Here is an 18337-nt window from a genome sequence, read left to right on the forward strand (position 1 = left end):
CTGTAATGCATGTCATGGTTTTATCCATCCCTGTTTACCATGTCAATGATTTATGGCATCAGGGTTCCCGAAACGGTCGCTGATAATTGAATGCCAGCTGGACTCTGGCCTGATTGTATCGCACAGACAGTTTCACCCGTCAGCACAGCGCAGCTTTTTAAAATAGATTAATCGTAATCATGATTAGATCTGCCCGACCTCGGAACAACCCTGTGCAACTCCTAGTGTCGGCCGCAGTGATCCAAAGCACACCCCGATTGGACTTTGGAGCAGTAGAAGCGCATTCTCTCGAGGCATAAATGATGCAGAAAAGGTGGCAGATGAGACGACTCAGGTCAATAAATATTAAATAGTTTGCCGAGTGGTTCCAGCATAAATGCAAATACATAAAACAATTTGATTTCTGATCAGTTGGGGTTTTTTTTATTATTGCAAAATACATCATTTGGGCAAAAGTATTGGGACACCCAAATGTAATTCTGTCTGACATCCCATTTCATAACAAATCTTTGATTAATATCACAAACAAACAAACAAGCAAACAAAACTAGCACACAGTGCCATTCTGTACAGTCGAAAATATGTGGACTCCCGTCTGAAATGATTAAATTGGGTCTTTCAGACACACCCATCGCTAGCAGGCGTACCCGATAGATTATATAATAGTAATTACACGCTGTCAACTTTGTGCTAACATTTTGGGGTCATATCAAGGCCATACTTGGTCGTAAGGCCAGTAGTTGGAACTCCTTCCCCTTCCCGCGCCAACAAGAATCAATTTATGGCTACAGCCCTGATGTTCACATACTTTTGGTCATGTAGTAGCCGAGTGTTTGCTAAACGGCTTTAAACTAATCAGTAGCTGTAATACCAGACTCTACCGGCAGGCGGCAGCATTGCATGAGCCAGGTTGAAATATTGCATTACCTCAATCTCTCCACTAGGAGGCGTAATTAGCTCTCCTGTAGTTCTCCATCACTGACCACAGTGGAACCGCAGTACAGAGGCAGATATCAGTTTGAGTCAGATATTTTAAGACATAGGTCTTTGTTATTAATCCGCACTGTTCCAGGAATCCCCCGGATACACTGGACACAGCACAGGTCCTTTAAACGTGCCCAACAGGAAATGACGCCACAGTTTTTGTCCCAAGCCAGAGGGTTTTGAGTTCATGTGCTAATGCGCTGATGCTGCATGGCTGAAGTCCAGCACCAATAACGAGCTCCTTACTCTAATGGAACTCCCGAACCTGATTAATTTATGACTCAGGTCAGGGCTCCAGTTGCAGGAGTCGCAGATATCAGTACAACAATATCACTAGTGAGTCTGAATTTTTACGAAGAACTACATTATATTACTAAAAATATTTGGACACTCAATTGAAATGATTGATTTTGGGGCACACCCATGCTAACTGTCTTTTTAAAATCGATAATATAATAGTAATTACATGCCATGCTTTTAACTTTGTTCACCTTCACTGGGGACATCTCAAGGTCAAACCAGCTCTACTGTGCCCCTGTGGTTCGTGCAGCGAGGTTCAGGAGGAGGCTGGTGTAGAGGAACTCTGTTGGATCTCACAGAGCCCTGATCTACTGGTTTCTTACTCACGCAGGGGAATTCAGCCTGTGGAAGGTGTGGCGGGTGTTTAGATGTAGCCGTAGCTCATCAGTGCTCATGTAAGTGTGTATTTCAGGCTCTCAAGTACCTTTAACGCGACCTAATCTCCCTCCTCAACCTCCCACGTCTAACGTCGACTATAAATGGACAATAAGAGACGCAGCGGGAGGCTGAAGTTATTGTTATGTTGTATAAAGGACAGAGAAGGGCAACGTGATTGGGGTGGTGGGTGAGCGGGGAGTGTGGTGGTGGTAAATAAATCGATTTAATAAGCTAGCAAAATCAATAACTGTACATTAACATGATTACCGACTCAAATTTAGTCAAAGTCAAAAGTACACTTGTTTGGGATACGTACTGTAGCTCACTTGTAGCACAGTGGTTAAGGTGCTGGATTAGTAATCAGAAGGTTGTCGGTTTAAGCCCCACCACTGCCAAGTTGCCACTGTTGGGCTACTGAGTAAGGCCCTTAACCCTCAATTGTTCCAACTTTCAGTCATAACAAATGTAAGTCGCTTTGGATAAAAGCATCTGCTAAATGCCACAAATGTAAATTCATGTCATGACTGGCGTGAGACTTTAACGATTTATTCAAATTCACAAATTAAAGTTCTTTAAAAAGGTTTGGGTTCATTTAAAATTTCGGTGGTGGGGGGGTCGGGGGTTGTAGAAAATATGACAAATCCTGCAGGGTCATAAATATACATACAGCAAATTTAATATTAAGTTGCTGTATGCACAACTCTGGCTGGATCTTTATAGCTCTACTTGGCCAAATTGGCAGACTTAAACCAAATTTTCCTACTTTTTAGTAGTGTCCACATATTTTCAATAGGTTTGACACCATTAACACAAATTTAGAAGACAAATTTTAGCCTGATTAAGCCATTTTAAAAGCTTTATTCCAATGGTTTTGGTCATTGTTTCTACTGGAACAACCAACTGGTGCCCAACCAAACAACCAAAGAGTAAAATACTACTCCCACACATGCTTTACACTAGGTACAGTTCTGTTGGGTTTAAATGCCTCACATCTACTTTTCCAAACAACCGTCTGGTCATTGTTGCAGAATATCTCAACGTTTGTTTCATCTTATTGCCGTACTTTCCACCAGAAAGCTTTTTCTTTGTATATGTGATCAACAATAGACTAGTTTTAAGGTGACATGTCTTTTTCTACTACTGACTTTCAGCAACCCCTTCACCTGCCCCAGGATCCTTCATTTAGACATTTGTAAAATATTGCTGTTTTTGACTCATAAATAAAGGAAATGAAGTTTAGGATCAGATAAATGTTCATATTACTGTCTTACGTGTTGAAATAGGTGAAATGGAAGAAAATGAAAACACACAAGGAACCTTTAAAGCCTGTTTAGTTCTTTAGTTTGTATTTTATTTTGGATAATAATCTCAAGCTTAGGACATTTTTACATTCCATAGCAGTACATTCCAGTTCTCACATGAGAAGCTTCAAGAGTAAAAATCCAATATTTTTACCTTAAAAAAAAAGAAAAGAAAGATGAAATATAATCACACAAACACTCTGCTTTATATATATATTACTTCTGAATGTACATGGAATTGAATAATATATATCTATACTGTCTATAATATACTACATTTCATATTGCTACACTCATACAGAATTAAAAAGGCAATTAAAAGGATAAAATGCCACATAATATTGCTTTTTTAACGCATCCCCCATTAGCCATAATATACTGTTATGAAACGTACGTGAGACGTGTGCTGCTGTCATTACACTTAATTTATTAATCCATAAAAAGAAAACTAAAACCCCAACAACCCAAAACTCAACTGGTGAAGTCTGATGACTTTTCAGGAGGTAGTGTTTAATAAACTTTAATAAAAGGAGCTTTTTAAAATCTGATTTATTTAAATATCATGAATTGAAGGTTGAGTTTGTTTCACCTTCACACATCGTGTTAATGAGAGCAAACAACATGTGAGACTGAACGTCCAGCTCATGAATATTTAACACCACTTCAGTGCCTGTGGTCCGAAGGATCGACTCTCCACTGTACTCCCATCAAATATACATTACAGAGCAAACAGGAAAGAGACCTTCCAGCATGTAAACCCAAAATATATACACACCCGAGTAATTGCTGGGATTCTGAGAAAAAAATGAGCAAATAATCATGACAAAATTATTAAATGACTAAATAAAGCAAAAAAATAGAAGAAAGAAGAAGGATGAAGATGAAACCTGGGAAAAAGGTCTAAAAAAGATCCTATAGGGGGATGGGAGGAATCCTGGCTGACAGAGAGAGTGCGGAGGGATGAAATGTTCTCCTGTCCTGGATTATCCAATCAGATTAAGAGATTAGACAGGTACACTTAGATCCCACGTGTTGGTTCCACTCCAGATGATACAGGAGGACACTAGAAGTGAATCGGTGTCCTCCAGGATGAACCTTTATCATCCGTCCATCAGAGCACAGAACTGATCAAATAGTTCTAAGTTTAAACGGGGAACACTGGATGTGCAAACTGGGCGGGTCGGAGAGGAACGAAAAGCTGCTTTGGTTGGATTTGCTCGTGCACATGATTAATGAAACCTAAAACGCATTTCTATCATCTCTACACCTTTGTATCAACCTCACTGTATCGACTAACCAACACAAGAGACGAGTCAACATTCCCAAAATATACAACAAACTTCAACAAACATCAAAAAGAAATAAAATGAATTAAAGAAAATGAAATACAGATCAGATCTACAGCTCATTCACACCAGCATATAATAACATACACACGTGCACACGCTCACAATAACACACGCCTGTCCGCCTCCTCCACACACCTCCGGCCTATAGAACCAGACCAAGTGCAAATCAATACAAAAGGAAAAAAAAACAACATCCCGTCCACACGTGACACTAATATACATGCAAAACCACAATTTATTTCTTATTTAGTACTTATTTATACTTATAAATAAGCAGAAGTAACTACATCTCATAGAAATGGGCTGAGTTTGATATTGTAGGATGGCCGGATGATAGCAGCAGAGATATTAATCCGAGTACATCAAATTAATAAACAGGAATGTCGTATTTTCTAGACTATAATGAGACAGTAATACTAGATCTTTGATTTGTCCTTTTCTCAGCTGGGGTGGAAGAAAAATCAAGGACGGTCCTGGTGCTTCCACTGAGGCAAATTGTGAATTGAGGGGAATTGGAATCAAACTGGACTGAATCGGGCTGACCAGTGTGAATTAAAGTCATGTGATCTGAGCTCGATCGCATTAGCCACATTGTATTATATGGTTTCCTTACACTGACTGATTCTCATTTATCACACAGCAGCTGCTAACTTGGGCTGGATGGGCTTTAAATCGACTTGTACCCATGTCCTCGCTCTGATGCCATTTTGCAACCCAGACGTCTCGACTTCCGGCCACGGCTCAGCTATGGACCCGCTGAATTCCCTGCTTTTTTCACCTGCACAAAGCCGGCTCATGTTGAGAGCCGTATGGCGCACAGAGAGTCGTGCACCCATCCCCATTATCCCCCGTCACTGTGCAGCACCATAGACCAGCCAGCAGAGGTCGTAATTGCAGTAGTTATTATGAGGAATCCCTGCGACCCTCAGTGTTGTTGATTTAGTTTATTTCAGATCATTTTATTTCATTTTAAATTAGCTTGTTGTGACTGGTTGGTAAACTTGGTTGAGTTTAATGAAATCAAGCTCAGATCACATGACCTTAATTCAGTCAATTCAGTTCGATTCAGTCAGTTTGATTCCAATTCACTTAAAATCAGCACAGTTAAATTCGGCTAAATGTAGTGTAGTTTGGTTTTATTCGATTTTATTTATAGTCTAGAAAATACAGTTTTAGGGTTCAAATGTTCAACATAACGCACAGACACACACACGGTCCCACAGCTGTCACCTTGAGGTAAAAGCACATGCAGAATTGTAGCGTTCTCCACCTACACCACACTGTTATCACCATTAGCGTTTGATCTGTATTCAAACAGCAACGTTAGCTGATCGAAATGAGCTCATCCTTGATGGTACCTGTTCTGTTCCGCTCACACCGAGTCCTCCGTCTGTAAAGCCGCACTGCATAAATGTTTCTTCGGGGTTATAATCATGCAGTATAAATAGATGTCTCAGCTGTCAGTTTTAGATAAAATAGTGTATGAACACACACTCACGCTCTCGTACACACATACGCGACAGAACCAGCACCTCGTTAGCACCTTCGTTTAGTCACCGGGTGTTTCGGAGAGCTTCCTGTGCGTGAGTGAAGTGCATATGTGTGTATAAGGTGTGTGTGTGTGTATGTGTGTGTGTATATATACTTTAGTGTGTAGCAGAACACACTTCTTTTTAGCAAAATTAATTTTTGCCGTTGATTTTGAGCTTGAACGAGATGCGGCCGGCGAACTTGTCGCGTTCGTTGATGGCGGCGAAGTTGCTGATCTTGCATTCCACGTTCACCTCGGCGTTCATGCTGATGTTCATGAACTTGACGGCCACCAGAGGCTGAGTGTAGTTGACCTGCAGTGGAGAGAGAGAGAGATGGATTTTGTGGCTTTCGTCTTAGAATTTTCCTGTGACTGAACGACTGGAACACAAACTTCTTGGATCCATGAAAGGACCTTGAGCCATTTACATTACGTAGATACGTACCTGCGCCTTCTTGCCATAGTATGGGTAGTACATCAGGTTAAAGGTGCCATTGCGAGGGAAGTACGCAACCTCGCCCAGCTTATCCGAGTCATCAGTCTACAGCAAGAGAGAGATAAAGAGCAAAAGAAGAGAAGAAAAGAGAAACAGAGCGAGAGAGATATAAAGACAGAAAGACAGCTGACAGAAAAAGAACATCCTGAATCCTTTTTAGGACTGTAAAATATTATTGTACTGTCCATACGATTATTGCTGGGAACTTTAATAATAGTACAACACCAACTTTTACAAGGTATTCAATAAATTAAGTCCAGCAGGTCCAAGATGAGAATGCACCCGAAATAGACACTAAGGAGTCATTTAATTTTGGGGATCTAACCCACTCTACTCACTGTCCACCATTCTGCCATCGAGTTATGTGTATAACTAACTGTACACAATGACCACCAGACTGGCTGTTCTGAGTCTGTCCTGATCTGGAATTTTAATGCAGCGCAGCCTCCAGATTTAAGACAAGATGGTGCTGAAAACATGGAGTATATGACTATATGAGTTCTTAATAAAGTGGACAGTGAGTGCATGAGCGCATGACTATGTTCTATGTTTTAGGCTCTTTACGATGCTACTTTAACCGTTTAGTGTCATTCTTACCCATTCATCTTGGTTGATTTTGTATTTCTTAAGGAGGAAAACAAGAAATGAACAGTTACAGATGGAAAGAAATGGAGATTGTGGTAAAGAGAAAGGAAAAGATAAACAAAAGATGACATTAGTTAATAAGGTACAAGTCAACAAAATAAAAAGAGAATGAAAATGGGGAGATAACACAAAAATGATAATCAAATCAAAATATTAATAAACAAATAACAAAAACAACAACAACAATAATAATAGTAATAATGATAATAATGGTGGTAATAATAATAATAATATTCTTAGTTTATGTCATTTTCTTTGAGTTTAAAGAAGTTCAGATTCACTACAGATTATTTTTAAAATGCTCTTGAGAAAGAGACCAACTCTAACACAGGAAGGCCTAAGCACATTCGATATCTTGGGACTGGACGTCTGCGGTGTCTATTTCCACCAGTGAAACTGTAAACCTTTCTACTATCAGGCCGCATACAGACAGGGATCAAGTGCAGCTAGTGGTCATAAAATATCCATCAAACCCACACTAGCACTTTTCTCTGGGTTTATTGTTGTGTATAAATCATGTTATAGGCTACATACTAGTTGGACTAGACGCATGACTCAGATACGCTTTGTGAAACTGACCGCTGGAGCCGTTGGGTGACACAACCTAACAATGGGCTAACGTAGCATCTAGTTCACGTCGTGGAGGTAGATTAAAGTTTAACAAGAAAAAGGATCCCGCTTGCTGAAAAGAAAACAGGAGGAGGGATGGAAAACGTGAACGGTGGGTTACCTTGGCACCGCAGCTAACAGTCGGTGCCTGGCCATCCTTCCCTGGCAGCATCCCGATCACCTGGCGTGGAGAAAGGGAAAGAACGAAAACGAAACGTAAGTGAAGGTGAGGGACAGCGGGAAGCTGAAGCAGCTCTGTTAATAATAAATGATTAGCAGGTCATTTTTCACGTACTATTACATCACAATTATGATGATTACATTATCATTAGGTAATAATTACTAAAGCGCCACCGTAGAAACCGACACCACAACTCAAACATGACTCGTCACTACATCGTTACTGCAGACTAGCCACTGATAATATTAGCTAGGTTAGTTATCCTGAGGTAAATGATGGTTATCCTGAGGTAAATGATAGTTATCCTGAGGTAAATGTTTTTTATCCTGAGGCAAATGATAGTTATCCTGAGGTAAATGATAGTTATCCTGAGGTAAATGTTGGTTATCCTGAGGTAAATGGTAGTTATCCTGAGGTAAATGATAGTTATCCTGAGGTAAATGTTAGTTATCCTGAGGTAAATGATAGTTATCCTGAGGTAAATGATAGTTATCCTGAGGTAAATAAACACTATGTTCAGTTTAGTTACTTTAGAAAGCAAAAGAATGGTCACACATTATGTGATGATGTCGCAGAACGTTCTGAATGAAGGGATTTAACCGATTAAAGTTCCCTGTGGGCGGGAAAGCAGCTTTAAAGTCAGAAGAGGGCAAATCTGAAATTGTATGTATTTGAGAAAGAAATCTCTAAGGCCTTCACAGTGTTTTTCTGTGTAAGATGTTCACAAGGTCTTCAACTTCAAGGTCTGTTACACAGATCCCATGTTCTTACCCTGTTCAGCTTGATGAGGATGCACGGTTGGCCCTTGTCATAGCCGTAGGAGAGGTCTGTTATGCCGGAGCATTGATCCAGAGAGGAGCGCTTGAACCAGCACGAGCGTTTGGGGTTGTTCTTCACACTGTCGCTGTCCTCCTGGTAGAAGTACGTGTCAGGCGTGCACTCGATGTTATTCGCCTCTTGAGCCTGGTCTTTGTAGGCTAAAAAGTGATGGAATGGAAGAACTAGAATTAGCCACACTGGGAGCCATTACTGTGAAGATTTTACTCTAAAAAACCTTTAGCATCAGAAGCACGTAGACGCTCAGTCTCACGTATGACTTACGGGCTAGGAAGCGGTTTAATGCCTGGACGTGCAGGTCCCAGCTCTCTGTGTTCTCCTTGGTGTAGAAGATCTCCAGATCCTTACCTGTAGGCCTAATCATCACCCCTACAAACAGAGAGGCAGTTTACTCAATACAATATTTGCTAACAGCTACCAACTTCTGCATACATAAGCTAATAGATGACTGATGGCTACAAGTCTTTGTAATAAAAAAGAAATTGCACTTTGGTTCCAAAAATAGCATAGCAATGTCCCCCTTGCATAGATGTCCTAAACTCTTGGTAAAAAAAACATTAAAGCTTCTCTACTGTGCCACTTTATATTTTTAATTTGTTTGATGACCATAAGGTTGGCATAAAGCATCCAAATATATAAAATCTGACCTTCAATTTCATCTAAATGTGTTGCACCTCTGGAAAAAGCCATTTAAGATTACCTGGAGTGCTGAGCCGGTCCTGGTAGGTAGGTATGTTGTCGTCGAGGGTCAGAAGCATAACATATATGGTCAAACCGAAGAATCCAGCAAGGAAGATGTAGAAGGCCACGTAGAACAGAAAGATCAGACCTGTAGACACAGTCAGAAATCCTTACTTATTATGTGCATTATTTCAGCAGTTTGTAGCCCAATCTGTAGTTCAGGACCAACCAGGGCCGATAATTTAACAGTCACTTGGATTTCCAGATACATTTACATTTTTGACATTTTTTGGCATTTAGCAGTGACAGTATGTGACAGTATACAATCTAAGCAATTGAAGGTTAAGGGCCTTGCTCAAGGGCATAACAGTGGCAACCTGGCAGTGATGATGCTTGAACCAGTGACATTTTGATTACTAGTCCAGTACCTTAAGCGCTAGGCTACAACTGCCCTGAATCTGTGACTCTGGGGGGAATCGAACCCACAACCTTTGAAAGGCCTTACATCTAAGTCTAGCAGTGCAATGCAATACCCATTGCGCCACACTGCCATTCAATAAACGATGGTAATCTGGAAGTATAACAGCCAAACCCTGGGCCTTTACTGCACCATTAATGTACTTTTACCATCAGAACAAAAATTCTTTCTATATTTCTTCTTAGCACAAATGCTAAAGGTGCAGACAGAAAGCCGGTTCTATTAGGACATCTGAGCCGTGGGTGGACACTCGATGAGTCTGACCCCAGGAGACTCTCCCTGTCTTGGGGGTGGGGGGTGGGGTATCGGATTCCTGCTCGCTCGCTGTCCCAGTGATTGAATGATCAGTGGCAGCAGGACTGCAGGAGGTCAGGTTAGGGGTTACAGTTACACACTTCTGCAGGGTTTGAGTGACTTCAGTTCTTTTTGTGAAGATCTTGGTATTTGATGTAGATGCTGCACTTCTGAAATAACCTTGAAAGTCCGTAAATAGGCAGATTTTTTTCACATAAGCTTGTTCCAATCGAAGTTCTTTCTTTCTTTTATTCATTTTCATTCAAATGTTACCACTGTACCACTTCTTTTCACCTGCACAAGGCAGGTTCATATGAAGATCTGTATTGTGCATGGACCGATCTCTATTATCCCTTATCTCTGTGCAGGCGCCATCGATCAGCCAGCACAGATCATAATTGCAGCATTTATAAGGAATCCATACGGTCCTCCCTTGGACTAGCAATCATGTCCATGTAGGCGCCTGGTCGGCCGATAGCAGAGCTGATTAGAACTCGCGAGCTCAAGATATCAGCACTGGTGGGCTAATATTTCCTCATGGACGCTCAGACGTGTCGCTGCAGGGTAACACACGCCCCTCTATCTCTTCTTTATCTCCATTCTCGGTCTGCTCTTGATCAGCGCCTGCTCTTATCGCTCTGATCAAACGCCTCAAAACGGAAGAACAAAGACCTGAGCCCAGATTTAATTTAATTCAAGCGAAAAACAAACAAAAAGTCGTCAGATCTGCTCATCAGAATTGATTGATTTAATCAGACATCAGTGGTAGGTATGAGCTCACAGCTGCTGCTTCTGATGGCTCTGGTCAGAGTACAAAGAGAAGAAGGAACAGACTGTCCTCTCTGATCTCTGGTGGTCACTGCGACGTGAAATCCTTCTGAGCTTCTGATCGAAACCCATTGTTACGTTCAGCAGCAGGGGCATGTAGTAACATGCTACATCTACTCAGTTTACATTCCTTACAAGTACATTTTTACTGTGTCCACTATGCTACACTATATGGACAAAAGTATTTGGACACCTGACCATGAGGTTTTTGGATATTTCATTTAAATGAATAGTATTAAAATCAAGTGGCCCCTATGTGATCCTCTGTGTGAAGCATTTGTATGTTGGTCAAGAAATCAGTTGATGTTTAGGTTCATTCCAGAGCTGTCAGAGCTCTGTGCAGGACACAGGAGGTTCTTTCAACCAAGCCTTTCTTCATGTCTTTATAGAGCTTGCTCATGCTGGAACAGAAAAAGGCCTTCCCTAAACTATTGCTGCAAATTTGAAAGCATAGAATTTCCTTTATATAATTGATTACACCTGGTAATGGCTGAAAGACATAAATTCCAAAATTAAAATGAGTGTCCAAATACTTTTGTCCATATAGGGTACGTGCAAAGAACCTTCACCCTTCCTCGCTTCATTAGTACCACATACACACACTTTAAAGTGTGAACCAACAACTGGAGTGTGTGTATAGTCTTTAACAGCTCTCAGGAGTTCTACCAATCACTTCAAAGCCTCTGTTGTGATGTGCTGCGTCCCCGAAGGACCCATCACTCAGCACTGACATTTCCCAATTCCTCCAAACCTGATCAATGCATTTAACGAGCTGGGCTAATGACGACTCACCAATTCGTTTCTGACTCCTGACTAGCATGGAAACTAAGACACATTGGTAGCTCAGGTTTCAAAGATAATATCTATATTAGACTGCCAAACACACTTTTGTAACATCAACAAGGCACTTAGCCATCAACTGCTCAATTATTTATCTTGTAAGCCATTTGGAAAAAGGACCCACAGCTAAACGTATAAAAGGAAATGATACACCTTCCAAACTAAATATACAAATAATCCTAGGACCTTCTTATGACCAAGCTGGCAACGAGAGATTGCTGACAGGTTGTAATTAACCATAAATAAACAGATTAACTGTGGGTAATTATAAACTTTGGGATCTAATTTTGGGTTTGCCGGCTGTGTACATGCAACCTAACCTTCCTAAATTACTGTATCTAAGACTGACACCAAGTCATACTAAAGGTGTTCATTGGGGCATTAGCATCAAATATCTTTTATATATTTGATATTATACACCTGAACTGAATAATCAGGAAGGGGGTTATTCGTTTTGTATTTTTGATGGTAACAGATTTTGGTTAAAATTAAACTTCTATTAATGCTAGAACCCTTATGGTGGAACCCGGAACATCTTTCGATTGTGGCAAATTTGGGTGTAACAATGAACATATTATGATGGTAACAGAATTTGGTGTAACGGTTTTGATGATTACAGATTTGAAACATGTGTTGATGAAACCAGTGTAGATGTAACAGTTGCAGATTTAGATGTAACACAATGCATTTTGATGGTGTTAGATTTCATTGTAACACTAAACATGCTTAATGGTAACAGACTTGAATGGAACTCAAAACCCAGTTTGATGACAACAGATTCTGGTGTAACACTGAACGTGTTTTGATGAGAACAGTACATATACAACAGTATATATAACCTGCTTTCATTCACATGTAATATTCACATTTAACACCAGACCTTTGGTTATAGTAACAGATTTTGGTGTAACACTGTTTTTAATGGTAACAGATGTCGGTGTAACACAGAACTCTTTACTGTAATAGCTGCTTAGCATCTACTGTACTTAAGATGTGTGTTTCAAACCAGTCTGCAGTAATCTGGATCTAAACCATGACTCTTTAGCCCTCAGTCTGATGGATGCGTTGGGTTTGATTTATTTCTTCACTTGGGTGGTGGTCTGCGCTCTGACTTCTCGACGGCCTTGTGAAAAAGGTGCCACTAAAGGAAACCCTGAAATATCTTGGAAAGGGTGAAGGAAGGGCCACAGAGAGACATGGTTTCTGCGGACCAATTCGATTCTCGTTTTCGGTCACTGTCTGGGAGGGGTTTTGTACATTCTTATGGTTTTTCTACAGGTAATCTACGGTTATTCATCTCAAAATACACACAGGTTAAACTGGCTGTTCTGAATTATTTTTAGGTGGGATTATTGGCTGTTTGATGCCCTGCAGTGGTGTGGCAGTCTGTCCAGGGTGTTTTCCTGCCTAGCACCCAGGGTAAAGCAGCCAGTAAGAATGAATGAATGGATAAATGAATGAATAAACGAATTAATTAATGAATTACTGCTGTCATGCCTGTCATTGACAGTGCTGAGACATTAATATTACAATGATCAGTAAAAAGCAGAGGAGGAATTACCGTTCATGCAGAATGAAATCATCAGAATGATCAAAACAAAAGTGAAATGTAAAATTTGGACCATAATAAAGTATAATTCAGGATAAATCAGAATATTGTTGTAGATGATGTATTTCTTACCCCAACTGCTGGCGGTCCTGCCGAACAACTCACGGGTCCTGGGGTTCCAGATGAATTCTTTCCATCCGCCCTTCTCGTTTTTGGCCATTTTCTTTAGTATTTGATGACAGACAGATGGACTGAAGGAATTAAGGCCTGATCAGGATTACCACCGCGATACTGGCTCGATTCTGAACAGGGCAAAATAAAGGGTTAAATAATAAATAATCTCGGCTATAAGATTACAAGATTACAGTCTGGTGCTGAATGAAATTGGATCTGCGGATACACTGATCAGATCCCCGCACCGAACAGTTTGTTGTTATAATAATAAGGAAAATAAAAGGATGGATGAGGAGGGAGATTATGCGGCCGGTGTGGTGTTCGATGCCGGCTGTATGGTCGCACTGCGCATGCGTCAGCCGGCGTTCCGCAGAGCGGTGCAGTGCAGAAAAAAGTGCCTACACTGCGGTAAAAAAAAAGTAAACCGCGTCTCAATGGCTCTCGGCTCTTCTTCCCAGCCCTGATCACCCCTCCTCTCAGAGCAGAAACATAAGATCAGCCCCCAGCTGCAAAGCTACAAAGCGGATTTACCTATCTGACCAATCACGGAGCCGTGCGCCAATCTGCTAACTGCCGTTAATCAGTGGGGTGGATGGGTGTGTTCCAAATGTAAGTGTACTCACTGACTTCATAGTGGCAGGTCGTCTGTTTTAACCTCAAAGGACCCTCTTTTAGTCTAGCTATATGTAGTGATATGGAAAAAGGCTTGTTAATGGTGAGGGAGGTGATCCCTCATGGTTGTGGTACCTTCTGGTTATCCTTTTTGGAAGGCTACACAGTTGACTTCTGGTTCTGAATTATTTTGTTCCTATCATATTATACCAAGTTCTTGTTCTTTAATTTTCCCCCAAGGTGGTTCTGATATTTACCTGAAGGCTTGAGGCTATACCGTGCCTCCAATTCCTTGACCATAATGACCATAATAACCTTGAACGCCAATGGCAATCCAAACCTTCCTGTCTAACGTCAATGCCTGACCTGACAAATGCTCTTTTGACTAAATGGGCACATATTTTTGCATACACACTCCAGAATCTCGAGGAAACCTCTCCCAGAAGTGTGGAGGCCATTATAGCTATAAAAAGGGTAGGCATCTTTGTCGTAATGTCAATGGTTTTGTAATGCAATTTCTAACAAGCTCATGTTCAGATGACCATAAAGGAACCCATAAAGGAACCCATAAAGGTAATACAAAGTAACATGGAGTATAGCAGGTTCTTATTGCCACCTGTTGACTACAGTATATCATGACAGATTACAGGGGACCAGGGTGAAGGCAGAGCTGGATTATTTGGATATCTGGGCTAATTTGGTTGCCTATTTTGACTGTTTCCCCATCTCAATCAGATGTACCAATCTAAATTCTAATATGTCTAGGCATTGCTGATGGTCTACTGTAACAGTGGCTCCACCTGCTGCTCTACAGCAGATTTGCATCAGACGTCAGATTTCAAAATCAGTTATTAATGGTTTAAAATTTAAGGGAAAAACTGTCTGAAATCATTTCTCAAAAACAATAATAAAAAAGTACTAATTTTTCTACAACATTTAAGTGTATAGTTAAGAGTATAGTGATTAAATGTATACTGATTAAATGTGTAGTGATTAAATGTATAGTGATTACACATATCAGTGACTAAGAATTAAAAATGTGATGGTGTAGTATATGCGTTTAAAGCACTGTTTAAATATAAATATTCATGTTTAAATATAAATTCTAATATTTAAAAAAATATACAGGTCTGAGTTATATTTGCTAAAGCGAGATGTCAATTCTGCCTAGCAACATCATTCAGATTTCTGACTGCCCGCTCCTGATTGGCTAATGTGCATTTTAACGCGAACGTAATTCGCTCAGGATGCAGAAAGTCCCGCCTTTCCTGGTTTGTGCTTATGGCGACTTAAAGTAACGTCTTTTTTCCTGTGGTAATAATAATAAACATTATTATTAATATCGTTGTTTAAAATAACAACCAATACAATAATAATGTGAGAACAATATATTAAAAACAGTACAGGCTTATCTTTTCATTAAAAAACCCCACATTAAATTCCCCCAATACACCGATGAGGCATAACATTACATTTCACCCTGTTCTTCAATGGTCAGGACCCCCACAGGACCACTATACTGACCATGGGGGTCCAGACCATTATAACAGGGTGGAAGCAGGCTAAAAAAGTATGTAGAGAAACAGATGGACTACAGTCAGTAACTGTAGAACTACAAAGTGCTTCTATATGGTAAGTGGAGCTGATAAAATGGACAGTGAATGTAGAAACAAGGAGGTGGTTTAACGTTATGCCTGATCGGTGTAATAGAGATGATGTTATGTTGTAAGACAGCATAATGTCTGGTTATGTGCTGCCAGTGCAGTCCATGTTGCTAGTGTGTTCTAATAAATGAAAATAGTGCGCACTATTATCACTTATTAATGCTAATATTGTTCACTTCTGTGCATGGTGACTCCATAAAGTATGAACTATGACCACACATCAGCAAACTGTCCAACACAGCTTTGTCGTTTATGAAGTTCCGATATTAGATTTTCCTTCTCTTTAAGTCTCATGATCTTTAAATGTATGACTGAACAATTTAAAGAGAACTAGACTACTTTCTACAGATGCTGTGGATAAAGAAAAGTTAAAACAAAACAGATGATCCCTATAATTTAGACATTAGAAACTTACTTTATGACACATGAGTTTAATTCATCATATAAAATTTATTTCATTACGATATCAATGCAAATATAGCACTACAGTGATCTCCAAGGTACATCGTATCTTACCATATCAATATATTATGGCACTCATAATATGGCCACCGTTTAAGTAGACACGCAAAGCCGACAGCTTCTGTAAACTAGTTTTCTCAGTAATTCTACCCTTTCATCGTCATAAATTGTAACTAGTTGATTACTTAGTATATCTGAAGTACAAACTGGGCACAGTTGATTCAGACCGAGACACAGCCCAAGCTTTCTTTAGATCGGAATTCTTGAAGAACCCCAAGCATGCATTGCACCAGCCCTCTTCATTCCTTTCTGTGATTCGGCTTTCCATTTGACAGAGACTGTTGAAGTTGTTGTGTTGCCGACGACACCATGGTGACGCCACGATAAAACCATCGAGGCATTACGGCGATGCCAGAGTAGCCTTAAGGTATTACTATGAGGTCAAAGCGGTAAACGAATGGCATCACTGCAATGGCACGACAGTAAGATTGTGGTATAATTATGATGACACCACAGTAATAACATGCCCACACCATGATGCCATGACAGTAATCGTGTGGTACCACCATGATGACACGGTGGACACTATGATGACACTTGGGTGACACCAGAGAAACAATGGTTTCGTCAGTGGCATTGCCACGTTATCTTTATGGTGTCATCTCGCTGCAGCATCATCAACCGAATTACCAAGATGTCTTCATGTCAAGTTACAGCAGTGGGGAACATCAAGGTGTTACCATAATATTAATGGTCTCCATGGTGTCACCCTGGCACCACTGCATTGTTCCGGCGGTATCACTGTGTTGCGGCTGACACCGCCACGGTACCGCTGTTGAATTTGACTGCAATGTCACGTGGTCCATTTCTCAGTAGTGTCGATGTGAAAACTGTACAAGTCATTAATCACTGTTCAGAAAATAACAACAAGATTAAAATACAACCACAAGAAGGATGGAAAGTCGTAGAGCCACGGAGGCATTCACTCCTCTATAGTACGCTAAATTCTGCCCATAAAAATCTGCCCCTAAAAACAGAAAAATAAAAAACAAAACTAAGAAAGAGGTATGCATAAAAAAGTAAAGAATATGACAATAGCAGTAGTAATTCAATGTAGCAGCAAGAGTATTTCAAAATATCCAAACGGTGACCAAACTTGGCTGGTGGTTTCTGTACAGAAAACAAATGTTCCTTAAAAAAAGCAGAAAAAAGTGGACCTGTTTAAAGGGACTTGCATAATTTTAGCAGGAAATACTGTTCTTGTTGTGTGTGACCGCGCCTTCGGTGAAGAGGGCTTGCATTTCAACGGGCCGGACCATTGGGTACAGTGTAGACAGGCTGCCACAGATAGAACTACTAAATTCCTTTATAAAACAATGAAACACCTTGTACTTTTTATACATCGTATGCTACAATATACTTGTCCATTACAAGTATGAAAGTGGAAAGAGTTGCTACATAATCAGTAGTTGTACACGTTATTTTACAACTTTATAACCCCTTTTTGTATGGTTTTGTATTTCTGTTGGTTTTGTGCGGTCGGTTCCAGCATTTATGTATTTGTTTGAGGAGCTTAATTACCTGTCCAGTATTGGAACAAGTTGATCTTTGACTTGTAGTGTCCGATGTGAATGACAGAGCCTGTGTGTGTTAGCATGTATCAGTGTGAGTGTGTGTGTGTTGTAAGAATTATGAAGCCCCCCCGCCCGCCCCCAGACTAATCTCTACAGTGTTAAAGCTGTCAGTTATATGAAGAGGCAATAATACTTTACCTTATGTACATGGATTAGCGTATGATACAGAAACGTGGACCTGCCGATTTATCTAGAAATACACGATCTGATACGGCTCAGTCAAGCAATACCAACTTGAAATGTGAACGCTGCTGATCTCTAATGGCCTGCAAGTTAAAAAGGAAAAGTTGGACCAAATGGCTTATACAATTTTTGCTGTCTGTTTTCACTTAAAATAATTTCTAGGTCAAGACTCTCATGTGCCTAATTGTGATGGTGCACACGTTTCCTTTACTATAATTTCCACAGCTATTACATCAGTGCTCTTGTAGTCATCTTTAGCCATAACCCAATCTTTAAAGATACAAATACAATATATAGATACGCTCATCCAATATTTAATTACTGGAA

The 18337-nt window shown here is 40.3% G+C and overlaps 1 protein-coding gene across 1 annotated transcript; it reads right to left on the reverse strand.

The window, feature by feature from the left end:
* Positions 1-2991: 2991 nt before the first annotated feature.
* atp1b2b (ATPase Na+/K+ transporting subunit beta 2b) lies at positions 2992-13783 on the reverse strand. Its single transcript, XM_062988451.1, has 7 exons — positions 13414-13783; positions 9312-9440; positions 8876-8980; positions 8546-8751; positions 7715-7774; positions 6289-6384; positions 2992-6156 (listed from the first exon to the last, which is right to left on the reverse strand). The coding sequence occupies exons 1-7, from the start codon at positions 13499-13501 to the stop codon at positions 5995-5997; spliced, it is 846 nt and encodes a 281-aa protein (XP_062844521.1). The 5' UTR covers positions 13502-13783; the 3' UTR covers positions 2992-5994.
* Positions 13784-18337: the final 4554 nt, after the last annotated feature.

The sequence above is a fragment of the Trichomycterus rosablanca genome, chromosome 26, assembly GCF_030014385.1.
Source record: "Trichomycterus rosablanca isolate fTriRos1 chromosome 26, fTriRos1.hap1, whole genome shotgun sequence".
NCBI lineage: Eukaryota > Metazoa > Chordata > Actinopteri > Siluriformes > Trichomycteridae > Trichomycterus > Trichomycterus rosablanca.

Excerpts from the sequence above, each read along its gene's own strand:
- atp1b2b (XM_062988451.1), bottom strand. The coding sequence starts at position 13,501 with ATGGCCAAAAACGAGAAGGGCGGATGGAAAGAATTCATCTGGAACCCC. Across the intron at positions 9,441-13,413 it reads CAGGACCGCCAGCAGTTGGG|GTCTGATCTTTCTGTTCTAC; the intron begins GTAAGAAATACA and ends CTGTGTCTACAG. Across the intron at positions 6,157-6,288 it reads ACTATGGCAAGAAGGCGCAG|GTCAACTACACTCAGCCTCT; the intron begins GTACGTATCTAC and ends TCTCCACTGCAG.